This window comes from Pleurodeles waltl, chromosome 6 (genome assembly GCF_031143425.1).
Source record: "Pleurodeles waltl isolate 20211129_DDA chromosome 6, aPleWal1.hap1.20221129, whole genome shotgun sequence".
NCBI classification, from domain to species: domain Eukaryota; kingdom Metazoa; phylum Chordata; class Amphibia; order Caudata; family Salamandridae; genus Pleurodeles; species Pleurodeles waltl.
Genome location: NC_090445.1, coordinates 1,589,383,899 through 1,589,408,623, shown reverse-complemented (window position 1 = coordinate 1,589,408,623; position 24,725 = coordinate 1,589,383,899). Strand labels below are relative to the sequence as shown.

The 24,725-nt window shown below is 43.3% G+C and overlaps 1 protein-coding gene across 5 annotated transcripts in view; it reads left to right on the top strand.

Moving 5' to 3' along the window:
- The window catches only part of ALAD (aminolevulinate dehydratase), a 136,844-nt gene that overhangs the window by 88,781 nt on the left and 23,338 nt on the right, over nucleotides 1–24,725 (top strand). For all 5 annotated transcript variants that reach the window (XM_069241404.1, XM_069241402.1, XM_069241403.1 and 2 more), the window contains exons 3-6: nucleotides 4,695–4,745; nucleotides 14,023–14,119; nucleotides 15,145–15,280; nucleotides 15,716–15,799. In XM_069241404.1, the coding sequence (XP_069097505.1) occupies nucleotides 4,695–4,745; nucleotides 14,023–14,119; nucleotides 15,145–15,280; nucleotides 15,716–15,799 (368 nt within the window). The remainder of the gene's footprint in view (nucleotides 1–4,694; nucleotides 4,746–14,022; nucleotides 14,120–15,144; nucleotides 15,281–15,715; nucleotides 15,800–24,725) is intronic.

Genomic DNA, 24,725 nt, shown 5'->3' with positions numbered 1-24,725 from the left:
AAAATGTGGACTCTCACATCCATTGACTTACCACATTATCAGTGGCACCAGAGCCCTCTTTTAGTCTGGTTCACATTGAAGGGTAGTCTAAATATCTAGTACAGGGTCACATTTCTCAACTTGCTACATGCATCTCCTGGAGCTCACTATTGAAGGACTCTGTAGAGATCTCCATTGGGACCCCAAGTACTAGAACATGAGTGACTCTTTTCAGCTCATCCAGAACCTCAGCATTCGCAGCCTTAAGCTCAAATTATCTTTCCTCAACTAAGCGCACATGCAGCTATGACGCATGGCACTTGAAAGTTAGCATTCTTGTTTTGATGCTTGGCCAGATCTCACTTGATAGCCCCTCCAGCTTCATTTCCTCCTACACAGCTATCTTAATTGTGCCAGTTCATTTGTGTCACTGTGTAGGATGTTGACTGACTTGAGCTCTACTTTTTCTCCCTGTGATAAGGCTACCTACTCTCCAGGCAAGGGCACTGCAACAACGCGTTCTCTGTTCACGGTTACCCTTTAAGGTTCACAAACCTCTTCCTTTGCCCTCTGCTTGCCTGCCATATCTGTGGAGGAGTATAGACCTCACAGACCACGCATTCCTTGGGCCCTGGCTCCTGTGACAACTACAGGAGTTTCCCCTTGGTGAACAGAAATGTGAAGTTGATGCTTAGCTTGGGGACCTCTGTGCTGCTGCCTCATCAAGGGGCGACTTAAGGGCTAAGACTCCAATGTGCATTCTTATTACAGTTCTCCTGTCCTGCTGGATTCAAGCCCTTGACAGTCAAGAGTTTGTAAGGGCTGGCCTGGGCATGTGTCACTCTCCTGCAGTTCAGTTTGACCCCAGCAGTTACTTGGTTCTGAAGGTCTCATTCCTTTTGGCAGTGGCTGTCATGCCTTCGTCCCAGGGTTGTGATCACCATGCACTGTGTGATCTTCATTACTGCTCTGAACCACAGCAGCCATGTCTGTTCCAGGAGCCAACACAATTTTCAGATGTCTACCTTAGGCAGTTGCCTATGAACTGTCTGTGAATGATACATTTCTAAGGTGCAAGCACTGGACAACGAGGGAATCTGCTAAAGTACCAACCCTAGTTTCATCCAGAGGTGACCTTCAGTTGTCCATGATGACAAACTGTAAAATCGAGTCAACTTAATGCCATGTCAGTATTCATTATAGGTTAGGTGGAGCCTAGGCTGATTTAGAATTGGATGGCGGAGTGGACCTGGGGTGCCTGAGAATGTTGCAGAGTTCGGATGCAAACTCCCTGTCTCTCTGACATGTTGGTCATTCTGAGCTGCATTTGCTTTCTGCGAACGGTCAAAGTTGTAATCTCAAGAAGAGGATGAGTTGTTGATGGAGTTTGAGAAACTATAGCATAACCAGAGTTGTTCTACTTTTTTGCGGACTAGTCGATGTAGAGCAGTCAGAGAAACAAGGTGAGTAATGATATTAAAGAATGACAGTATACACAACAGCAATTTAAAAAGAAATGGAAGTGGTTTCCAATTTTATGCTCATTAATATTCTCTGCAGAGTAACTCTGATTTAAAAATAAAGAAAACATTCACTTTCTGGGTGACAAAGGGTGGGCTGCAATCTGATTATTTTATAACCCAATGAGTATATGCAGAACAGAGCAACACCACAAAATAAAATGATGGACGGAGTACTGAAATTTTTCAAACACTCACCCCCAGTCACAGATCTGGGTTTAATTCATTGTTATTTTGCTCGCTACATCACCCCAGTTTGAACCCAGCCATATACAAATCAGTCATGACTGCTCCCCCTGGGAACAGTCCAGCCCAAACTGCCAAGCCAGTTCCTCCCTGGACCGGAAACAAGCATCCTGGGACCGGTTTCAGGATATCACCACTCATCAGCCAGGCTACCTTGAATCCAGTGGTGCAGCGAGCAGGAGACCTACATCTGGGCATACCCTAGCAACTTAGTGTGCACATACCAACACCACAAAATAGGGAAAGGGAGGACTTGGCCTGGCGTTTCGGGCTGGACTGTTCTCGTGTGGAGCAGGGTCAAGACTGATTTGCATTTGGCAGGGTCCACTCTGGAATGACATGGTGAGCAAAAAACTGATGGATTAAACCCAGATCTGTTTGATTTGCTCTGCATTCCATCCATCATCTGTTCTGTTTGTATATGTAGCACAAAGCCATCCTGACCTCACAGTCTTGAACGGGAGGATGGTTTACCCATGTAAGAGAAAACCCGCCGGAAGCACTACATTTTCACACAAAATTTTAATTCTGCATTTTAACTGTGTTCAGAGGCTTACCACCATGCATTCTTGTTTACTTAACTGGAGCAAAACAGGAGAATATGGGTAAATAGTTATGTACAGACTGTGCTTCCAAGAGGACTCTGCTAATTATCCATAATCTTGAAAACTTCTGCATTTGCGTTTCTCAAAAAAGCTGTTCGGAATTTAGGTTTGTGTGTTGGTAAATGTGTTTGGTTTCAATGCCTCGGGGCTGACTTTCTAAATGAAAATGCAACGTTATTATTGAGAAAGCCCTAACTAAGAAATGTTCACAGAACTCCATCATATATTTGTTTGTGCATGAAATATTGCCCCGGCACCCAGTGAACCAAATAAAATTATGGCGCCTCGGGTAGTAACGTGGATATACTTTCTAAGATATAAACATTTGTCTGAATGAAGTCTGAAATGTTAAGTTTATCTTTTGGTTCTTGTTTGTTTTGTGTAGTGCGTTTCACACACTGAAAGTGTTTCCATGTGTCTGGGAAATCACACTGCAGGCATTGGGAGAGAGATGTCCGTCTTGATGTGACCTGTAGCTTATTTCTGAGACTGCCAAATCAAGAAGACCATTTGAGACAAAAAGGCTTCAGTGAGTGCAACGTATCTCACTGTTGGTAGCTTGTCCTGAGCATTAAGGCAAGCATCAGAGGCAATGTGTAAATGCTAGTCACTAAACTAACTAGAAAAAATTACAATACGAAATAAAGAATTTAAAATGATGAAACCACTTCTAGCAAAAGTAATTACAAAATGAAGAAATCAAATAAAGACATGGAAAGCTATGGCAAAAAGAAAAATCTTTTAAGAAACGATCAGGGTGAAAAAGTTGCATTAATGTCTATGGCTTATGAGCAAATGTGAAAATATGCATGGAGATAGTAATAAACATGATTGACCTGTGAGTTCATGTGGTTGACATGAGGGACTGGTAAACTTCAGTTATGTTTTCCTCAAGGATACTTACACATTTTTCAGTAGCTACAAGTACTTAAGTGAGCCGAGTCCTAAATACTATACAGAGTATTCCATGAGAGTACTTCTGTGGTATACTTAAAAAAGTGCCTTTTGCAGACTTTGGAACTTTGCCCAATCCCCTCCGCTCTCTAATCCTTGGGATTAAAGTCCTACAGTAGAGTCCATTAACCCACAACAGATTGCATAGACAACTGTTTCCAACCTACTTGGAATTCAAGTACTCTCTAGATTCACAGAATGCTTTGCCACACACTGCTTTTAGGAGCCAAATCCCCAGCTCAAGCATGTTTGTCAAAAGCAGGCTCTGGCTAGGATGTAAATGGGGGCCAAACCTGATGGTTTAGTGGTTAGTCATGAATCAAATTTATTTGCAGTATCTCAATTCAACAAAAAGGCTTGGAATGCTCTCCAGCTATAGCAGTGAATTCTTCCTTCTGTGTTTTTCTTCCTTAAGTCTTGAAATTATAAAGTTTATTTACAGGAGTACGTAATATCCATCCTTAAGTATCCTGCACCAGTTGCTGTTAAATACACCAATATTTCGTAGAGTATATCTTAAGCCTTGCAAGGTTTGCTTTCAGGCCTAGCAAGTTTCACAGGGAAAGTGGCAGAAGGCATCCTTTATGTTAATGACCTGAACCCACTTGTCCCCTTGCCCAGAGAAACCACATCAGAGTGCAGGCACAAAGAGTCATCACCTTTAAAACCTACAAGAAATCCCACGAGGCCAAGAAAGGATGACCAAGAAAGGCATTCTTTTCAAACTGCCCCTAAAAAAGGCCATTTCACAGTTCCCTGGCAGATGCAGAGAATTCCAAAATGTTCTGCCCCTTTTTTCCTTCATATATCCATCTAGATGGCTGAACTCTGGAACTGACAGCTATTCACGTGAGGAGAGATGGCTGCAGGCTGGCACGTCTACAGTGTGGCAATGTAAATCACATATTTATAGCTTGGGTATATTGAAACCTGTGTAACAGAGCAGTTGATTCTTCTTCAGCAGATACTTTGCAATATGTCTGTACCAACTGAGTTAAAAGGTATGGAGACCATTTTTGGTATGTGATGATGGGAAATAGTTTATTTTGACCAGAAATGTAAAATGTTGATAGAATTAAATATTTTACCTATCTTGCAGTTTGATTTTGGTGGGCACACTCGCTTGTTTCTTTAAACACATAGAGAAAGTGACACGAACCCATTTATCACAACATAATAGAGCAGATGTTAATGCCTGTGATCATCTATTTAGAATGAAGTTGTAATGTGATTCTGTGCAAATTTAAAATGATCAGCTGCTCTTTCTCGCAATTTACCCCTGTACTCTTTGCCCTTTCTGGCCTGTAGCATGGTAATGTCCCAGTCAGCGGCCTATAATTTCCATCTTTACCTGCTTTGACAGTGTTTGCTTCCTTTGTATCATTTTCAGAGACAGCCCAGATGCAGTGGAACACATTGCAAGCCTCCCCGGACAAGCCAGGTACGTAATAAAGAGGAATCTACTTCACAAGATAGAACTGTGCTCTACATCTCTCTTTCACTAGTGACATTCTGTTTTTTCATTCTGTTGTCATTCTGCACATTGGCAGCCATCCAGTCACCAATGTTTAGAGCTGTTTTCATATGTGAGAAATGTTTTGTAGTGAAGTGTTCTTGGAGCATTAACTTCCATTGATTTCTTACTTGAGGGCTAGAGCAGTGATCGCCTGTAGGAAGAGGTGTTACCATCTCTCTGTGTCTTTTCTCATCGTACTCTGTGTTCAGTCTGTTTGTCCTAGCTGCAGTCAGATTGAAAGTGCTGAGTAGAGCCCTCATGACAAGTGGCCACTTAATTCCCATAGAGCAAATGTAAGTTATTGGCCCCATTGGAATTATGAGACACGCAGGTACAGTGCAGCTCTATAGACTTTCACTCAGAGAAAGCAGCTGAAATCATTGAGTGAAATGAGAAATTACAGATGAGTATTGGACCTGGAATAACAGATTTCTCACCAGCATTTCCTTATTTTTGTAAAGATCTTCACGGCCAAGTGCAGATTGGGCTGACTTTTACCTGTGTCCGATGTTACGGGTACTCTAGATAGATCTAACTGTGGGCATGTGTAAGTACCAACCCATTTTCTAGACCACTCAATGAGCACTGAAGAGTTAGATAGTTTGGGGTCATGATCAATGTTAGAAATGGGGTATTTGGTTGACAGTCAGGTTACCCCCTGTTCAAGCAAGGACCCTCACTCTAGTCAGGGTAAAAGAGAATCACCCTCAACTAACCCCTGCTTACCCCCTTGGTAGCTTGGCAGAGCAGTAGGCTTAACTTCAGAGTGCTAGGTGTAAAGTATTTGTACCAACACACACAGTAACTCAATGAAAACACTACAAAACGACACAACACCAGTTTAGAAAAATAGGAAATATTTATCTAAACAAAACAAGACCAAAACGACAAAAATCTGACATACACAAGTCAAGTTATGAATTTTTAAAGATTAAACTCAAAAATAGCGCTTAGAAACAAAAATGCTTCGATGAGGTGTTAACACGGCGTCGTGACGGAGTGGTTCCCAACAAGCCGACACCAGCGGCGCCAGACACGGAGTCGCGTAGACCCCCTAGTACAGTACCTTTGGTGAAGAGGGAAAACAAGCCGATGCGCGAAGTCGGGGATTGCGGCGTCTGTGCGAAACATTGAATCCGTGCACTTCGAGCAGTGTCGGTCACGACGTGGTGCGGCGACTTCCACGGAGTCGCGGACTTCAGCGGGGCTGCCCCAGCGTTGGGCCTGCGAAGAGCGTTGCGTTCCAGCGAAGGTCACGGTGTCGGGTGCAGGCGGTGTCACCGGATTCAGCAGCGGCGTCGGTCCAAAGTCGTCCGAAGTCGATTTCCTTGGATTTCCACCAGCTTTCCTTTCAAGAGCCCAAGGACTGGATAGGGCACCACTTGTCAGAGCAGGAGTCTCTCCAGAGACTCCATGGGTGCTGGCAGAGAGAAGTCTTTGCTGTCCCTGAGACTTCAAACAACAGGAGGCAAGCTCTAAATCAAGCCCTTGGAGATTTCTTCACAAGATGGAAGGCACACAAAGCCCAGTCTTTGCCCTCTTACTCTGGCAGAAGCAGCACTGCAGGAAATCTCCATAAAGCACAGTCACAGGCAGGGCAGCACCTCTTCCTCAGCTATTCAGCTCTTCTCCAGGTAGAGGTTCCTCTTGGTTCCAGAAGTATTTCTAAAGTCTGTGGTTTTGGGTGCCCTTCTTATACCCAGTTTCTCCTTTGAAGTAGGCCTACTTCAAAATAAAGTCTCTTTGGAATGTGAAATCCTGCCTTGCCCAGGCCAGGCCCCAGACACTCACCAGGGGGTTGGAGACTGCATTGTGTGAGGGCAGGCACAGCCCTTTCAGGTGTGAATGACCACTCCTCCCCTCCCTCCTAGCACAGATGGCTCATCAGGATATGCGGGCTACACCCCAGCTCCCTTTGTGTCACTGTCTAGTGTGAGGTGCAACCAGCCCAACTGTCAAACTGACCCAGACAGGGAATCCACAAACAGGCAGAGTCGCAGAAATGGTATAAGCAAGAAAATGCTCACTTTCTAAAAGTGGCATTTTCAAACGCACAATCTCAAAATCAACTTTACTAAAAGATATATTTTTAAATTGTGAGCTCAGAGACCCCAAACTCCACATGTCAATCCGCTCCCAAAGGGAATCTACACTTTAATCAGATTTAAAGGTAGCCCCCATGTTAACCTATGAGAGGGACTGGCCTTGCAACAGTGAAAAACGAATTTAGTAATATTTTACTGTCAGGACATATAAAACACATTACTAAATGCCCTACCTTAACCATACACTGCACCCTGCCCTTGGGGCTACCTAGGACCTACCCTAGGGGTGTCTGACATGTAAGAAAAGGGAAGGTTTAGGCCTGGCAAGTGGGTACACTTGCCAAGTCGAATGTACAGGTAAAACTGCACACACAGACACTGCAATGGCAGGTCTGAGTCATGATTACAGAGCTACTTATGTGGGTGGCACAACCAGTGCTGCAGGCCCGCTAGTAGCATTTGATTTACAGGCCCTGGCACCTCTAGTGCACTTTACTAGGGACTTACTGGTAAATCAGATATGCCAATCACAGATAAACCAATCACATACACATTTTGTAAAGGAGCACTTGCACTTTAGCACTGGTTAGCAGTGGTAACGTGCCCAGAGTAACAAAAACAGCAAAACTAGAGTCCAGCACACATCAAAAACCTGGGGAACAGAGGCAAAAAGTTAAGGGAGACCACGCCAAGGATGAAAAGTCTAACAATCAATAACTGTTTCTCTAGACACACGTCTGTAAAAGATGCTCACAGATCATGATGGCAGCAGTTAGCTTCACAGATGTAAAACAGGCTTGCTCGTAAAGGTCTTTTATATTCCATGTGTAGAATTCTCATCTCCTTGCATCTTCACTGCTCTTTTTGCAAACTCTGCCAGTTCAAGGCATTCAGTCTCTCATATTCGCATTTTCAGTTGAGCTCTTGGATCGGTTTAGACCCTAAAGTAGCGGTTTTAAGGTTTAGGTACTCCTGCACTTTTCTTGGGTTGCACCTTCGAGGGGTGATGTTTGGTATTTAACATCGTATCCTGCTTCTGAGAGTTCAGCCTCCTGTGCAGGTTCTTTGAGGGTGAGAATCTGGACCCTCCTGCCCTGTGCTACAGCGGGTAATGCTGGCATGAAATAATTTAAAGATTTCCTCTGGACCCCAGGCAATGAACTTTGGAGGGGTAGCATGAGACAGGGAGAAACTGCAATCCAAACAATTAACAATTCTTTGAGTCAACAATGAGAGTTAGAAGAAGGTTTAATATCTTTATTTTCAATTTTCTTTGTTTCTCATCTTTGACAGAATTTTATAAATCTTGTATCAAAGGACAATAAATCAACGTTACACAGAACAATGCAAGTAGCATGTTCCATACAATTTAATTTCCCTAATCTACTCTGGAGGATGGGTCTATAAACCAGACCAATCAATTAGCTAGAAGAAATCACAAAGAGTTTGTAAATCAAAGAAGTGAAAAGATTTAGAAACTCAGAGTTTAGAGCAAGTAAGTGTCAGGCAAGAATCTTGAATTTCAATCGAAGTGTCAAATAAAGCAGCTCAAAGTGAGTCTGAGTAGTGTCTCCAAGACTGTCTGAGAGAAATCCCAGAGTATCAGAATGAAGGAGAGAGTTCCTGCTGAATGAACCCATGTTTCTAAAGCTTCTCTACTAAAACCTCGCTGAGTAGCATTTTCCTGATAGCAGTCCTTGAAAAGCATTCTCACATTAATCTAGGAACACACAATTTTTAAACTTGTGTTTTCTTTCTTCGTCTCCAACACTTGTTCGACCAATCAATTTTGATGTCTTCATGAGAACAGGACAGCTTCTGATGATGAATCCCTGCAGCAAATCAGCTATGAAGCATTTTATTTATTTTGTTCCAACACTGCAACTAAACTATCTACAGGAAGCCGGTTCTCACCATTTCAAGAAACAAGTGAGAAAAAGTTCAGGGTTAGTGTATTGCTTACTTGCAATTCATATTTCCTTTCCCATATGCTCTTTGCTGTCCAGTCTATTCATAAAGAAACAGATTTTGTGATATTACTAACAAGTTATTCATTAGATGAACTTATGAATGTGTGAAGGTTAGAAGATATATATATATATTTCATAGGAAGGTTGATTGTTAAAGTTACTAAACAAGTTTCAGCAGTTATTCATAATACATTTCTCGCCCAACTTACTTATGACAAAACAAGTAAAATAGGTGCTCAATGATGTATTTAACTGAAGACTACCAATTACTGTTGGCTTGTGTTTTTCAGCTCCTAAGATAGTTCACAAGGGAAAATAAATACATTTCATGCTCATTTTCAGGCCTCATGTTATTTCTACATTCTTAGGTTTTGCCTGCATAGCGCTTGTGAAATCTATTGTATTTAATATATCTTAAAAGGGACTTGCATCCAACTTCCTTTCTTATTGGTCCTTGTGCTTGTCACATTACTTTTTCTTCTTTTCATTGGTTATGTGTGTTCTATTTCCTGTTGTTCTATGTGTGTTTCTCTTATCAGTCTCCCGTGGCCCAAGTGCTCATTCTCATCCGCCGCTTGTCACTTAGATGGGTGGAACTACTTTAATTTGCCTGCTGCACACACTGCATTCATTGTTTACCTTTCATTAACTTGCCCTGGCTGCACGGATTTAAAGCGTGCCTTCAAACACCATTTTATTTGCTTTGTCGGGAGACTACAGGCATTTAAAGCATGCTTTCTCACAGCATTTTGTTGTCTTTCTACGATGAATGCGCGCATTTAATGCGCGCTTTCAGACAGCTGTTTCTTGGCTTTCTCAGACTATTTTTTTAATAAATAAAATTGTTCTCTTCCAGCCGACCCCTTCACTTTATCTTAGCACACATTTCAAGCTTGGTGACAAGCAGCAAGCCCGTCTGGCTGCACGCATTTAAAATGTACTAATTGAACTAATGTTGTCCTACTTTCTTTTCAAGCCGGCTCCTTTAACCAATGTTCGCATGACAGCACGCATTTAAAGCGTACTTTCAGAGCAACAGTTTATTCAATATAATCTTATCCTGTTAATATACATTGTGACTGTCAGTGAGATGCATTATTTATTAATTTTTTGGGGCGCACTGATTCGTTTTAACTAATGTTAGCATTATTAGTTAAATAACTCTTTTTACAAAATATATTCGAGGGAGTACTATGACTTTAATCTTTTATTCCTCCTACCTTTTTTTAATTTCAACACTTTGGGGGTTATTCTAACTTTGGAGGAGGTGTTAATCCGTCCCAAAAGTGACGGAAAAGTGACGGATTTACCACCAGCCGTATTACGAGTCCATTATATCCTATGGAACTCGTAATACGGCTGGTGGTATATCCGTCACTTTACCGTCACTTTTGGGACAGATTAACACTCCTCCAAAGTTAGAATAACCCCCTTTGTCTTAGCACACATTTTTCTCCTGGTGATAAGTAGCAAACTGGCACCTTTTAACTAATGCTCTAACTGCATGCATTTAAAGCGTCCTTTGGGTTCACCAACAATTTCTCTTTTTTGGCTTTCTCAGATTTCTTATTTTAAATAATGAATTCTTCTCTATTAGCTGTAGTTACTCGTTTTCTGGCAATCAACATCACGGATATCCCACATGTTTATTTAAAACTGCATAAGCTTTAAGGCTGGTCCATACTTCACAGACTGAGTAACTATGTGATTTGCTCTGTGTTTACGGAAAAGCCTTCCAGCTTCTAACTGTTCCTTTAATTATGGTTTAATACTTTGTTTTGCTCCACAAATGCTTGATATATATTTGCTAACTACTTTTCAGTCCACAATCACTTTATAGCACACTTTGTAGCAAACATTTGCTTGAACATTTTTAAAACATTCTCTTACAATTTGTTTTAAAAAAAAAAACACACACACTGACAAACAATGCGGCCTAAAATACAATAAAACAAAATGAGAAAAACGTATCTCAAACTTCTGGATGTGTTAAAAGATGTCCGCATTTTAAGATCGTTAGTCGTTTACATCTTTCCCTTCCCCAACACATTCACAGCATTATCACATAGGTCTAGTACTAACATTTAAGACAAATTCTTTTTCGAGCACTAACTCTTTCTTTTCAAATGTTCTGACAGTAATTTACTGCTGCCGTCACTTTAACATATGTTAATCAATAGTACTTCACACTGTTACAGGTCATTCACTGCGGAGACGTTCTTAACTTGGAAAAGACTTGATAACATCTCTTCACAAGATACAGCCAGCTACATTGTAACACTTGCAGAAGTGCCTCATTTTATCTTTATATACTCTTAAAAGTTGGGTTGAAAAGTCCTTAAGATATTACTGTGCACTACAGTTTAAAATAATGTAACAACGCTTACATATAGTTGCCTAACGTTAACAGGTGCATTTTATTATATTTGTACCCTCTGCCCTTTACCTTATCTCTCTCTGTTTCACTTACAACATGATAAGCTGCAAGGCCACTCCTTTTAACGAATGCGTCTGCCTGCACGCATGTCTACTAGCGTACCTATCCCAACGCAACCTTCCCCTAGCTTCACGCATCTGAAACGTGCTTCTAACCAGCTTCATTTGGAAAAAGTGCCCGGAAGCGGAGCTATGAACGCGTAGTCTTAAATCATCCTTATGCCTCTTTCCTACACAAACACACACTCCCCGAATTGTTATCTTTTTCAGATTCCTGATTTCTCTCTTTCAGATGTTTTTTCATGTTTCTCTTCCTCATTCGTTCCCTTATGTTTCTTTTTCTTTTTCTTCTTCTTCATCTCAGTCAATGCCTGAAGAGTAAAAACAAGGAGCATACCCGTAAACAAAAAGTGGTGCTGGGCCACACTGGCAACCAAATGTTCAAATTAAGGTTTGCTCAGAGGAGACAGACTCCGTTCACATCTTATTCTCGGTTCTTTATATTATCTCACCTCAACAGGACGCATTTACTCAATTTACGCATAAAACTGGCGGCCACCAGTTATTATATTTTCATTAATATTTGCATGGCATCTGCCCAACACACTTCATTAAAATATGAACCCCTTTTCTGTCACTCTGTTTGCATTCATCACTGCATGCTTAAAAATAAAAGCAACACCCAAAATATAAATGCAGTTTACAAGCAGCGCTTTGATCGCAGCCTTTACTCCTAAATTCTGAAAAAGAGCTAGCGTATCCTTCCAGAAGCTGCACATCTCTCTTTTAACGGTGCACAACTTTCTGCGCCTGCTCTAGAGAGGAATTATTGTCTTTTCTAAAAACCAAGTCATAACACTTGAACAGACTTCCAGTAACTTACATTGCACAGCTATTCACAAAGCTACAACTTACAACAAAAAACAACTTATTGTTAATCACACAGGCGAAACCTAATGCATTTACCAAAGCTTGTTAATTCTGCACCCAATATTTGTGTTAATTAGAAATGTTTCTGTGAGACAGACCTTCATCTGCTGGTTCAGTTGTTTTGACATATCTTTGGCAGTGGTTCCTAACCTGTTGACTTCTGTGGACCCTGACTTTATCATTGCTGGAATCCAGGGATCCCCAGTGAAACATTATTGGACTCTGGTGTCAGCCCACTGGGTCATTACTGAAAGCCAGGGACCCCGACCTATTTAAACCACAAAACAATACACAAAATACAGAAACAAACATTCATCAAACACATACAGAAATAACACATTTTTCATTTGCAAACACATAGAAATAAAAACAATAAAAATGTAAATAGGAAAGTTGGAACCTTTCCAAATTCAATTGAAGCCTACATCGTCCATACTATATTCTGTTTGATACACCTGCACAGCTAGAACAAACCAATCTGAAGATATTAATTTAATTTAATGTTTTCAAAATATCAGTTGTACATTTCACTATTTTTTTTACTTACACTTTATTAATCTGTTAATGTTTAATATTCTAAGCAGTCGCAGACCTCCTGAGGCTTTGCAGACCCTTAGGGGTCCCTGGACCACAGGTGAGAGCCACTGTCCGAGGGCTTTGGACTCTGCCGTGCAGGTACTCTGTGATGTGCCTAACTCCATGCCCATTTTAGGTATTATAAATTCCTGTACTGCTGCCTAAGGGCTGGACCATAATGTAAGTGGAGATTAGAAACCCTCCAGGGCTTTTTCTGTGTCTATGTCGTCCTCGGCTGTTTCTTGAGATTTTGCCTTTTATGATGTTTCTTGAGGATGAACCTCCAATTCTCGTCTTATGACTTTTTTACCTCCTGGGTTGGTTTTGTGTGGGAGTCATTTGGAATCTCATATGTTGGTTCTGAGGCACAACCTTTCCTCTGGATCTTGTGAGTTGGACTGTGTGCTGGTTGTATGATTCAGTTTCTTCTGTCCCCGCCCGCTCTACCCACTCCCTGCCCCGACTACCAACCATGGTCATTGGTGTCAGAGTCTCCTGTCCGGATCTTGGGATCACAGCCTTATGTGTGGGTGCCATTTCAGGAGGGGATGAAAGGACAAAGATCCTCTTGGACTGGTTCTGTTGTTAGACAGTATATTGCTGGTTCTTGGATTTCACCCTGCAACAGGGAATTTCCGAATGCAATTACGATCGCTTAGGAGTAAGCAAGACTAATTATTAGAACTTAAGATATACGGTCCAGAACCACAACTGAATTAACATTTTTTAGTGGCCAGTTTGTAGTCTCCATCCACGGAAACAAACCACATGCAAGCACCAACAATACACATTCCTGAAATCATTCGTTAAGTGTCTCATTCATTTCTTTGAATACAAATATTTGTGCCAAAAGGGGAATGATGTGGTCCAGTGGCTAGGATGCCGAATTTAGAACCGGGAAATCTTGGTTGTAACTCAGCACGGACACCTCTGAACTGCCTGTGCCAAAAAATGTAAATATGCGAACTATGCACATTTAAATATGTGTTGTTTGTGTGAATCCAATGTTTAAATCCCCGTGTGATGTAGAAGTTATTTGCCATTACTCAGCAGCTAGGTTTGTGCTACATGAAAAACAGAATTTTCCTAAAAACCAAAGTATTGCCTCAGCTGAGAACTGTACGTTATAAGATGTCAAACAGAGAACATGAATTAACTCTTGCAGTTTAAACCAGTATGAGGCTCTTGATGATTTTTCTGACAAAAAAAATATTTTCTCAAGGACGTTGTTTTATTTTTCCCCAGGTATGGAGTCAACAGGCTGGAAGAGAGGTTGCGCCCCCTTGTGGACGATGGCCTGAAGTGTGTACTGATTTTTGGAGTGCCGAGCAAAGTGACCAAGGTCAGCCAGATAAAACGAAGCTCTTGCTTTCTCGGTTTGGCTCCAAAAGAGGATATTTATGTACACAGATCAAATGTCATCTCCCTGTACCAATGCAACATTTTGAGCTTTTCAAAGTGCAAGAGTTCAATAATTCACCTGAACTGGTTTGTCCAGGACATTTGCAGTACAGGAGTGCCAGGCATCTGGCTAGTAAAGCTCTGCCAAATTCCACTAGCCCTGATTTCTTGTTTTCCATGGATTCACCCATTTATATATTATAGGAAATTAGATGTGGCAATCACCTTCGTAGTTTATTTCCCCCCTGTCAATAGTCTTGCATCTGAAGTTCTGAAGATCATAATGGGCTTTGAGTCGTGGCCAGGACATCTCACAGCTTCCTAAAAGAGGTCTTATATTTTGGCACGGAAAAATAGAAGTATCACTTGTGCCTGGTATATGTGTAGTTGATGGGTTCTAGTCCCCGGGGAGCACCATGTTGCAGTCGTGGACTTTCATTTTACTGTCAACATTCAATGAGTCGTAGCCGTGGTTCACTTTAGTTAAATAAATCGGGTTTAAGCACACGTTTACGATCTATAGGAATATCTAAGGACTGGATTATTAGCGATTTAGTATCCCTCGTTCCCTACACACCAGAGTCCAAGATCCTAGTAATAGCCTGGTGGGAGGTCCCTGGTGGGAGGCTTGCTCGCTACTCGATGCTGAACTTCCTAGTCCTCTGGAATATGCAGATATTTGACTTGTGACGAATCTACAATCCCTGTATCTCTCCCTCAAAAATGGGGAACCTTTGGGGGCTTGTTCAGACACCACACAGCACTTTTTTCAAGTTGGCCTGCCTCGCCACATGTACTGAAGAACTCCGGAGGTCAACATGTATCTACATTTCCAGGATCTTTGTGTTTTTTAGTCTTTAGTTACACTCTGCCCACTCCTTCAGCTGCTATCTGCTGATTTTCTGTTAACTTCACTATGTGCGTCCTCCCCTGTCCAATACCTGTTATTGTTATATCCATTTCTAGGACGACCGGGGTTCTGCTGCTGACTCTGAAGACACACCAGCGATCCAGGCTGTCCGGAAGATCCGTTCAACATTCCCTGACCTCCTGGTGGCTTGTGATGTCTGCCTTTGCCCATATACATCCCACGGACACTGTGGTGAGTGCCAGACATCATTGCTTCAGGTGTCACTCTGTAGCATGACAAGACTCTCACCCACGCCCTGCATCGTGGGAAGACTCCTATCCACTTGTACACTGGCAGATTCAAACCCCAGTCGCAAATGGGCACACTCAAACCCGCAGACTGGCGCCTTAGCTGGCGCTGAAACAAACTAGCATCTTTGCTGGCACACAAACAGACCCTCGGGCTGACTTTCATCCTCGCAGGCCCTCGGGCTGACTCGTCCTCGCAGGCCCTCGGGCTGACTCGCAAACTCACAGACTCTCAGGCTGACTCTCATTCGCACAGACCCACAGGCAGACTGTCGCAAAGGCACTGACTCACAAAAACTCAGTCAGCTCAAGGCAGTGCTTGCAGTTTTTGAGGTTGATATTTAAAAAATGGTCAGAATTCTCTGTATGTGTTTTATAGGCGTTCTCCGGGAGGATGGGACGATCCAGAATGAGGCCAGCTGCCAGAGGCTAGCAGAAGTAGCACTGGCTTACGCCAAGGCAGGTGAGTCCAACTGCTGATGATGTCTTCACTGTCATGTACTTTTTCTGTTGTATTATTCTGTGATGTCAATTTCTTTTTGAGTTTGGGTAGTACATGGTACAATTCCTTGGATATTTTTACTTTTTTGGCATGTGGCAACTTTTGATAGACATGATTTTCACACACTGGCATGCATTGGTCCAATTAAGAAAAATATTAAAATCTTAAATATAACTTGTAGGTGCTTTCTAATGCTTTACCTGTAATCTTGCAAGAACCAGAGTTCACTTGGATTTAATCCCATTTTCACGTTTCTTGTTTGTCCTTCATTATTTCAATGTAGCTCTTTCTTCAGACACTTTGGGGGTCATTCCGACCCCGGCGGGCGGCGGGTGCCGCCCGCTGGGCGGAGACCGCCAAAAGACCGCACCGCGGTCAAATGACCGCGGCGGTCATTCTGACTTTCCCGCTGGGCCGGCGGGCGACCGCCAAAAGGCTGCCCGCCGGCCCAGCGGGAAAGCCCCAGCAAAGATGAAGCCGGCTCCGAATGGAACCAGCGGATTTGCTGAGGTGCGACGGGTGCAGTGGCACTCGTCGCGGTTTTCAGTGTCTGCCAAGCAGACACTGAAAATCGTGCTGTGGCCCTGTTAGGGGGCCCCTGCACTGCCCATGCCAGTGGCATGGGCAGTGCAGGGGCCCCCAGGGGCCCCACGACACCCGTTCCCGCCAGCCTACACCGCCAGGAACAGGCTGGCGGGAAGGGGGTTGGAATCCCCATGGCGGCGCTGCTTGCAGCGCCGCCATGGAGGATTCCTTTGGCCAGGGGAAAACCGGCGGGAAACCGCTGGTTCCCCTTTTCTGACCGCGGCTTTACCGCCGCGGTCAGAATTGGCCAGGAAGCACCGCCAGCCTGTTGGTGGTGCTTCCGTGGTCGTTGGCCCTGGCGGTCAATGACCGCCAGGGTCAGAATGACCCCCTTTGTGTCTCCCACAGATATTTTTCTGTATCATGGCTGAGTGACAGTACTATATTTTCGTTGCTTTATATAATTGTAGGCCTCCACTTGATGTGAGTAATGGATAAAGAGCTCAATTAGCTGCACTTTAAATATCGCACTAGGACTGAGTCTGTAGATAATCACTGCTTGCCATCTGATCAGACTACATGTGCAAAAGGCTATACTCACCGTTTCTTCGCCCACTTCCTGAAATCCTAGAATTTGGGATTTTAATTCTCTAACCAGATAGGGTACACATTTTGACTATGGTTAGAAGGCACTCTAGTTTAAAAGTTACTCATTTAAATCGATTTTATGGGGTGCCAAGCAAAACTCATTTTACCATCTCATGTCATATGTAGCTTTCTAAAGAAGATATGCTATGCCATATTTAATCTGCGTTTAGAAAATGTTTTGACAAACGGTTCCAACCTTGGAGCTTATTGCAGTTTATATCAAGAAGACCTGGCCTACCTTTTAAAAAGATACATAGATATTTATTAGCACAACTGTAGTAGTGCACTATTCAGGTGTTTATGGTAAATCATACATGAAACTCAGTTGTTGAGAAGCAGCTTCTCTATAGTATTTCCCCCTCTCCCTTCTCATAGTCATCTCTCTGACTATCTCCTTCTCCACTCCTTTCTACATATCCCTTTCCTTGTTGGTTCATGTCCTGGCATCCCTCAGGATAGTGCTCCATGAATGTCTTTACTATAGTCTTATAGCCCACCGTAGCGGGCTATACTGGCCTGCTCCATTGTTAAAAAAAGGGATCGTGACTTTAACACCAGTATAGCGTGACTCTAATGCCGGAATAGCCTAGCTACAGAGGGCTATAAGGCTATTAGAACATTCTGCCACTAGAGGGCAGAATGTTCTAAGAAACAAAACAAAGGCCTCATGAGATTAAAATCCCCTCTGGCTCTGTGAGGCCTTTGTTCACAGAAACAGCTGTGACCAACATTGCAATGTTGTAGCTCCATGCTGCTACTGGCAATTAGAAGCCTGGCGCACTCCATTGTTTTCAGTGGAGCTCCCAACATTCCAATGTTCTAATAAAGCATTATAGCCTGCTGTTAGGGGTTATATCATTTGTCAAAGTGTGAGGGCCTAATAGACAAGCAAGATGGCCTTTTAACAACTGGTATAGCATGAGGCAGAAGGGCTATAATGTTCTTAGAACTTTTCATGCACAGAGGGTAGAATGTTCTGAAAAAAATTGAGAAACCGAAAGAGAAGCATTGCAGTGTTGGACAGAAGGCCTATAGCAGCATTATTCACCCTGAGTCACTTAATTGTCTTCAGTGGCGTTCTCAACATTCCAGTGTTCTAAAACAGATTATGATATGAAGTGATGTGCTGTATAAATCCATATGTTTATGAACAGACTTAGTTGACTAATTGAAATTGACTGCTTTCACATCCATTCTTTTTGCTACTGCTAACTATCACAGGTTTATGTTAATCTATAATCAATGCATGATGAAAGAAATATTTTGGAGCATCTGTTTCAAATTCACCTTCTTCACACACTCCTATGTGGTAATGATTTAATCTGAAATAACTCTTAGGTGCTTTAAAATCACCTCTTGCTATGTCACTGGAAAAGAATGCAATCCATTGCGGAACTTAATAGGTAACTCGGAATGTTTTCAAGTTTCACTCCGTGTAGGAAGTTGGCTCTGTATGTACTATTTCAAAGTAAGAAATAGCATGCACAGAGTCCAAGGGTTCCCCTTAGAGGTAAGATAGTGGCAAAAAGAGATAATTCTAATGCTCTATTTTGTGGTAGTGTGGTCGAGCAGTAGGCTTATCAGAGGGTAGTGTTAAGCATTTGTTGTACACACACAGGCAATAAATGAGGAACACACACTCAAAGACAATTCCAGGCCAATAGGTTTTTATATAGAAAAATATATTTTCTTAGTTTATTTTAAGAACCACAGGTTCAAGATTTACAAGTAATACTTCAAATGAAAGGTATTCCACTCAGGTATCTTAGGAACTTTGAATCAACACAATATCATGTACAGTTTTGGCAAAAATGGCAATAAGCTATTTTAAAAGTGGACACAGTGCAAAAATCAACAGTTCCTGGGGGAGGTAAGTAAATGTTAAGTTCACAGGTAAGTAAAACATTTACAGGGTTCAAAGTTGGGTCCAAGGTAGCCCACCGTTGGGGGTTCAAGGCAACCCCAAAGTTACCACACCAGCAGCTCAGGGCCGGTCAGGTGCAGAGGTCAAAGTGGTGCCCAAAACGCATAGGCTTCAATAGAGAAGGGGGTGCCCCGGTTCTAGTCTGCCAGCAGGTACGTACCCGTGACTTCGGAGGGCAGACCAGGGGGGTTTTGTAGGGCACCGGGGGGGGACACAAGTCAGCACAAAAAGTACACCCTTAGCGGCACAGGGGCGGCCGGGTGCAGGTTGCAAACAGGCGTCGGGTTTGCAATTGGTTTCAATGGGAGACCCAGGGGTCTCTTCAGCAAAGCAGGCAGGCAAGGGTGGGGCTCGTCGGGGTAGCCACCACCTGGGCAAGGGAGAGGGCCGCCTGGTGGTCGCTTCTGCACTGGAGGTCGGATCCTTCAGGTCCTGGGGGCTGCGGGTGCAGTGTCTTTACCAGGCGTCGGGTTCTTTGAAGCAGGCAGTCGCGGTCAGGGGGATTCTCTGGATTCCCTCTGCAGGCGTCGCTGTGGGGGCTCAGGGGGGTCAACTCTGGCTACTTACGGGCTCGCAGTTGCCGGGAAGTCCTCCCTGTAGTGTTGTTTCTCCGCAGGACGAGCCGGGGGCGTCGGGTGCAGAGTGGAAAGTCTCACGCTTCCGGCAGGAAACGTGGAGTCCTTTAAAAGTTGTTTCCTTGTTGCAAGTTTCAGTCTTTGTGGAACAGGGCTGCTGTCCTCGGGAGTTCTTGGTCCTTTTAGATGCAGGGTAGTCCTCTGAGGCTTCAGAGGTCGCTGGACCCTGGGGGATGCGTCGCTGTTGCAGTTTTTCTTGAAGTGGGGAGACAGGCCGGTAGGGCTGGGGCCAAAGCAGTTGGTGTCTCCGTCTTCTCTGCAGGGCTTCAGGTCAGCAGTCCTTCTTCGTCTTCAGGTTGCAGGAATCTATCTTCCTCGGTTCTGGGGGCCCCTAAATACTCAATTTAGGGGTGTGTTTAAGTCTGGGGGGTTAGTAGCCAATGGCTACTAGCCCTGAGGGAGGCTACACCCTCTTTGTGCCTCCTCCCTGAGGGGAGGGGGGCACATCCCTAATCCTATTGGGGGAATCCTCTGTCTGCAAGATGGAGGATTTCTAAAAGTCAGAGTCACCTCAGCTCAGGACACCTTAGGGGTTGTCCTGACTGGCCATTGACTCCTCCTTGTTTTTCTCATTATCTCCTCCGTCCTTGCCACCAAAAGTGGGGCCGTGGCCGGAGGGGGCAGGCATCTCCACTAGCTGGGATGCCCTGTGGTGCTGTAACAAAGGGGGTGAGCCTTTGAGGCTCACCACCAGGTGTTACAGCTCCTGCAGGGGGAGGTGAGAAGCACCTCCACCCAGTACAGGCTTTGTTACTAGCCACAGAGTGACAAAGGCACTCTCCCCATGTGGCCAGCAACATGTCTGGTGTGTGGCAGGCTTGTAAAACTAGTCAGCCCACACTGGAAGTTGGGTATGTTTTCAGGGGGCATCTCTAAGATGCCATCTGGGTGTATTTCACAATAAAATGTACACTGGCATCAGTGTGCATTTATTGTGCTGAGATGTTTGATACCAAACTTCCCAGTTTTCAGTGTAGCCATTATGGTGCTGTGGAGTTTGTGTATGACAGACTCCCAGACCATATACTCTTATGACTACCCTGCACTTACAATGTCTAAGGTTTTGCTTAGACATTGTAGGGGCATAGTGCGCATGCACCTATGCCCTCACCTATAGTATAGTGCACCCTGCCTTAGGGCTGTAAGGCCTGCTAGAGGGTTGACTTATCTATGCCATGGGCAGTGTGAGGTTGGCATGGCACCCTGAGGGGAGTGCCATGTCGACTTAGTCATTTTCTCTCCACCAGCACACACAAGCTGGCAAGCAGTGTGTCTGTGCTGAGTGAGGGGTCCCCAGGTGGCATAAGACATGCTGCAGCCCTTAGAGACCTTCCCTGGCATCAGGGCCCTTGGTACCAGGGGTACCAGTAACAAGGGACTTACCTGGATGCCAGGGTGTGCCAACTGTGGAGACAAAGGTACAGTTTTAGGGAAATAACACTGGTGCTGGGGCCTGGTTAGCAGGCCTCAGCACACTTTCAAATCATAACTTGGCATCAGCAAAGGCAAAAAGTCAGGGGGTAACCATGCCAAGGAGGCATTTTCTTACACTCCGTCTTTGAGGATGCATTGTCCTTTATCAATGTTCCTTTGGAAATTTGACAACTTCTTTTCTTTCCTGCATCCTCAGTCAGGTTAGCGGTAGAATACTTTGGAATGGTTGATGCGAGGACTTTTTTTCAATTTCTCTCTAACAGCAGTTTTTATAAATGTTTTAATACATTGTTTTCTTGCAGTTGGCAGGGGGTTGAGGCATGGAATCGAGACCAAGGCTTTTAAGTGCTGTAGTTGCTCCTCCTTCATCGATTGTATCTCAGATGGACTAGCCACCACCTTTGAAAGTTGGGATCCTGGCAGGACTAGAAGGGGTCACCAACTTAGGGCAGCTCAATTAAGCAGCCAAAGGTTTGGAGGGAAATGCTTGAATGATTCTCAGCCAATGGTGATTATTCTGGGCTCATTACAGTTTTGTAGTTTGTATTTGCATTTGGAGAAGAGAACATGAAAAAGATTAATTAAATGTACCCAGAGTAATTACAAGTAGGGTAGACTGATGCAAGCATTTCCTTCCGCTATATTTGGCATCCACCTGAGGAAGTGACAAATGCATGCCTGTAAGAAAAGCACCAGCACTAAGGGTGATTACAGTTTTTGATAAGGTCAGAGTAGACAGCCACCACCAAACTAAACTAAGAGCACAATTTCAAACACAGAAATCATCTTAAAAGGAGCCCTATAATCAACCATAGTTTTGTGTATCTACATTTCTAGCATGAGAGCCGCACTTCAGCAGCATACCCAAGTATAATTCTGAACGACAGATGGGTGGCGGATTCACTCTGGTTAAGTGCTGTAGGGTTGCATCTGATCTGGATTCTGAGGTGGGAGATGAAAGCTCCCTGAAAAAACTTAACAGGGTGAATCAGAAATTAGAAAAAATTTACAAAAGGAGATAAAACATTCTTATTTTTGGCAGAACCTACATTTTAATGATCTCACCCCTACAGTTTCCAATTCTCGGAATGGAAAATGACTAAACTTGGGTAATCCCAGTGTAAATATGGCAGAGTTGGGCGGAATGTGGTAGTATACAAGTGCTGTGCCAGTAACCTGAAAAATAGAGGTACAAACATGTTTCATAAAGTGAATCAGATATACAGGGGTGAAAGACAAAACAGTCACATAAGATACCGAAATAGAAGTTGAACACATGTTCAACACAAAAATAGCCAGCAAGCATCAAAATAAGTCTAGGTAAATTACCAAATCAGCAGACCAGAGCTTTGACCCCTGGTCAGTTGGAGCATGTAATGCTATGTTTTATATGTTTTTACTTAATTCACAAATGAAAGAAGTGACATGTGATGGACAGAAACTACAGATGGGAGCTGATGAGCATGGGAATGAGCAAGCGAAGACTTCGCGAAGACCTTGGAGGTCGGATACAGTTTTCTAGAGTAAAATGGCGACATCACTAATTTTTGACGTTTTTGCTTCACTTTAGTGAACTTGGGGCAGATATAAAAACGTGACTGCAATTGTTGGTAAAAACTGTTTGGTAAATTTGAAATATACGGCCCCAAGGAGAAAGAACGCAGTCAATCTAGTGACTAAAATGTAAGCTGGAAGCAGAAGACCCACCATGACATTTTATCTTCCTCTCTTGAGCACATAGTGATCCTGGAAATCACTCTACATTTCTGCTTTTAATTTTCCTTCTTGCTCACAGAGTGCTTAAATAACTGATTTTAATATTAAAAGCAAGTGGTTACTAGTCCCCAGAGTCACAATTCTCCTGCATTTTGCCTGCTTGCACTGTACCTTCCTCTTTTAGTCCTGGGCTGGTCAGCCTTCTTCTGCCTTCTGTGGGCGCCGCTGCTGGGTTCCTTGTGGTGTGACGTTCCGCACAGCCCACCTGAAACGGACATGTTGACCAACGTCCAGCCAGATTATTTTGTTTTGGTACTGCTAACTCCGCCCCAGCAACTTATGTAGAGGCAATTGCTGATGCTGGGGAGGCAAGGCTGCACACACAGGTTAGAAAGCCTTATCCACGATGCAGCTTGGTTGGATCTTGTTTTGATGAAAATGAAGAGCCCACCCCTGCTGACGCATTGATCCACAAGACGTGTTTGTGGTCAGTTTGTGTATTCTACAAATTCAGCTTTATGACATATTTCTGGCAGTTCTTTGCTTTTGCTTATTCCTTACAGACCGGTTCTGCGATAGTCTTTGTTTCACAGTTCTAGCAGGAAGGTGGGTTGGAGTCGGGAGTCTTCTGTCAAGGGAGACCCAAAACAGTGACCCAAAAGAGGGAGAGACGTCCCGAACTAATTGCCAGTCAACCCGTGGGGGGTATAACACTTCCAAGGAACAATACAATCGGACATGGCACTGAATGAATATCTTAAGTCGGGTAATTAATTAAAACCATTGCAATAAGTAAAATTCGAGGAAGAATTCAATTACACAAATTAGTCAACCATAAATGAAATCGATTTTGCAGTTCAACGTAACATCAAAAGCCAATCGTGAACTTCAAAAAATCATATAAATAAATCTAAAAAATATTTATATATGTTATCAGGATAAAATCTAATTGTAGCAGCTACTTTAGTAAATTTAAAATGCCATGAGACCGTGATGTCCACTATGGGGCACAAGTCGCAGACCAAAGTGAACAATGTGTGTAAACATTATACAGTCAAAAGTATTAAAGTTAGTTAGCAGCATCAAGGTAGCTCTGCAAAGTGAACCATCCGTGCACCGTTCCTGACAGCACTGCTTTGTCTTCTGCTAAAGAGACCCTTTCGACGGCTTTATTTGACAAGTTTATTAAAGCTGTTATATGTCCCCCAAGGCCTCCCAGAAATTGTGCAGGCCCAGTAGCTCTAATGACTCCTGTAAATAACCTTTTTCTGCTCCTCTGTCTTTGGCTAATAGTGTGTTCCATAGGTAAGCATTTAGAGAATCAGGCTCAACTCTTGATCATATACCAACTTTTGATGTAAACATCTCTGCGTGCAAATTTTTGCATCTGCATGCCACACTCTAATCTTATTTGCGCTGGTGAGTCATAATTTGGTAGACTGAAGACCATCCGCAGTGCTTTTGTTATTATACCAACATGCTGGCATCCCTACGCCTCATGTATTCACTCCAATAGGCAATAGAATACGTTTTGTCTGTATCACTTGAATCATCGGAGTGAGGCTTGGTCCCACGATTTTAAGACTTTTCAATGCCACAGCCAGTCGTCTTCTTTTTTTTTTAATGTCTCTTTATGAGCAGTGAACGCGCAATTACTGTATCTTATAAACCCCAAGTACTTGTACTGATCAACTGTTTCGAGCCTTTGACCTGCCAGATGCCAGTAATGCTTTTGGTTGGCCTTTCTTTGATTTAACTGCATAACTTTTGATTTGTTAAATGAGAATGGAGACAAAGTACTGTTACGCCCTTACAGCGCTGCCTTTCCCCTTGCGTCTTCCCTTGGGGACACGAGCATGCTCTACTAGAGATCCTGCTAATCCTGTTGAGGGCTCAAGTAGGGTAATGATATTACCTTAATTCCCCTTCTTTTTGTTCCTTAAAGTTTCTTTAAGTTAATTGCGATGGATGAAATAGGAGCAGGATTAAAACCAGGCCTGATGAG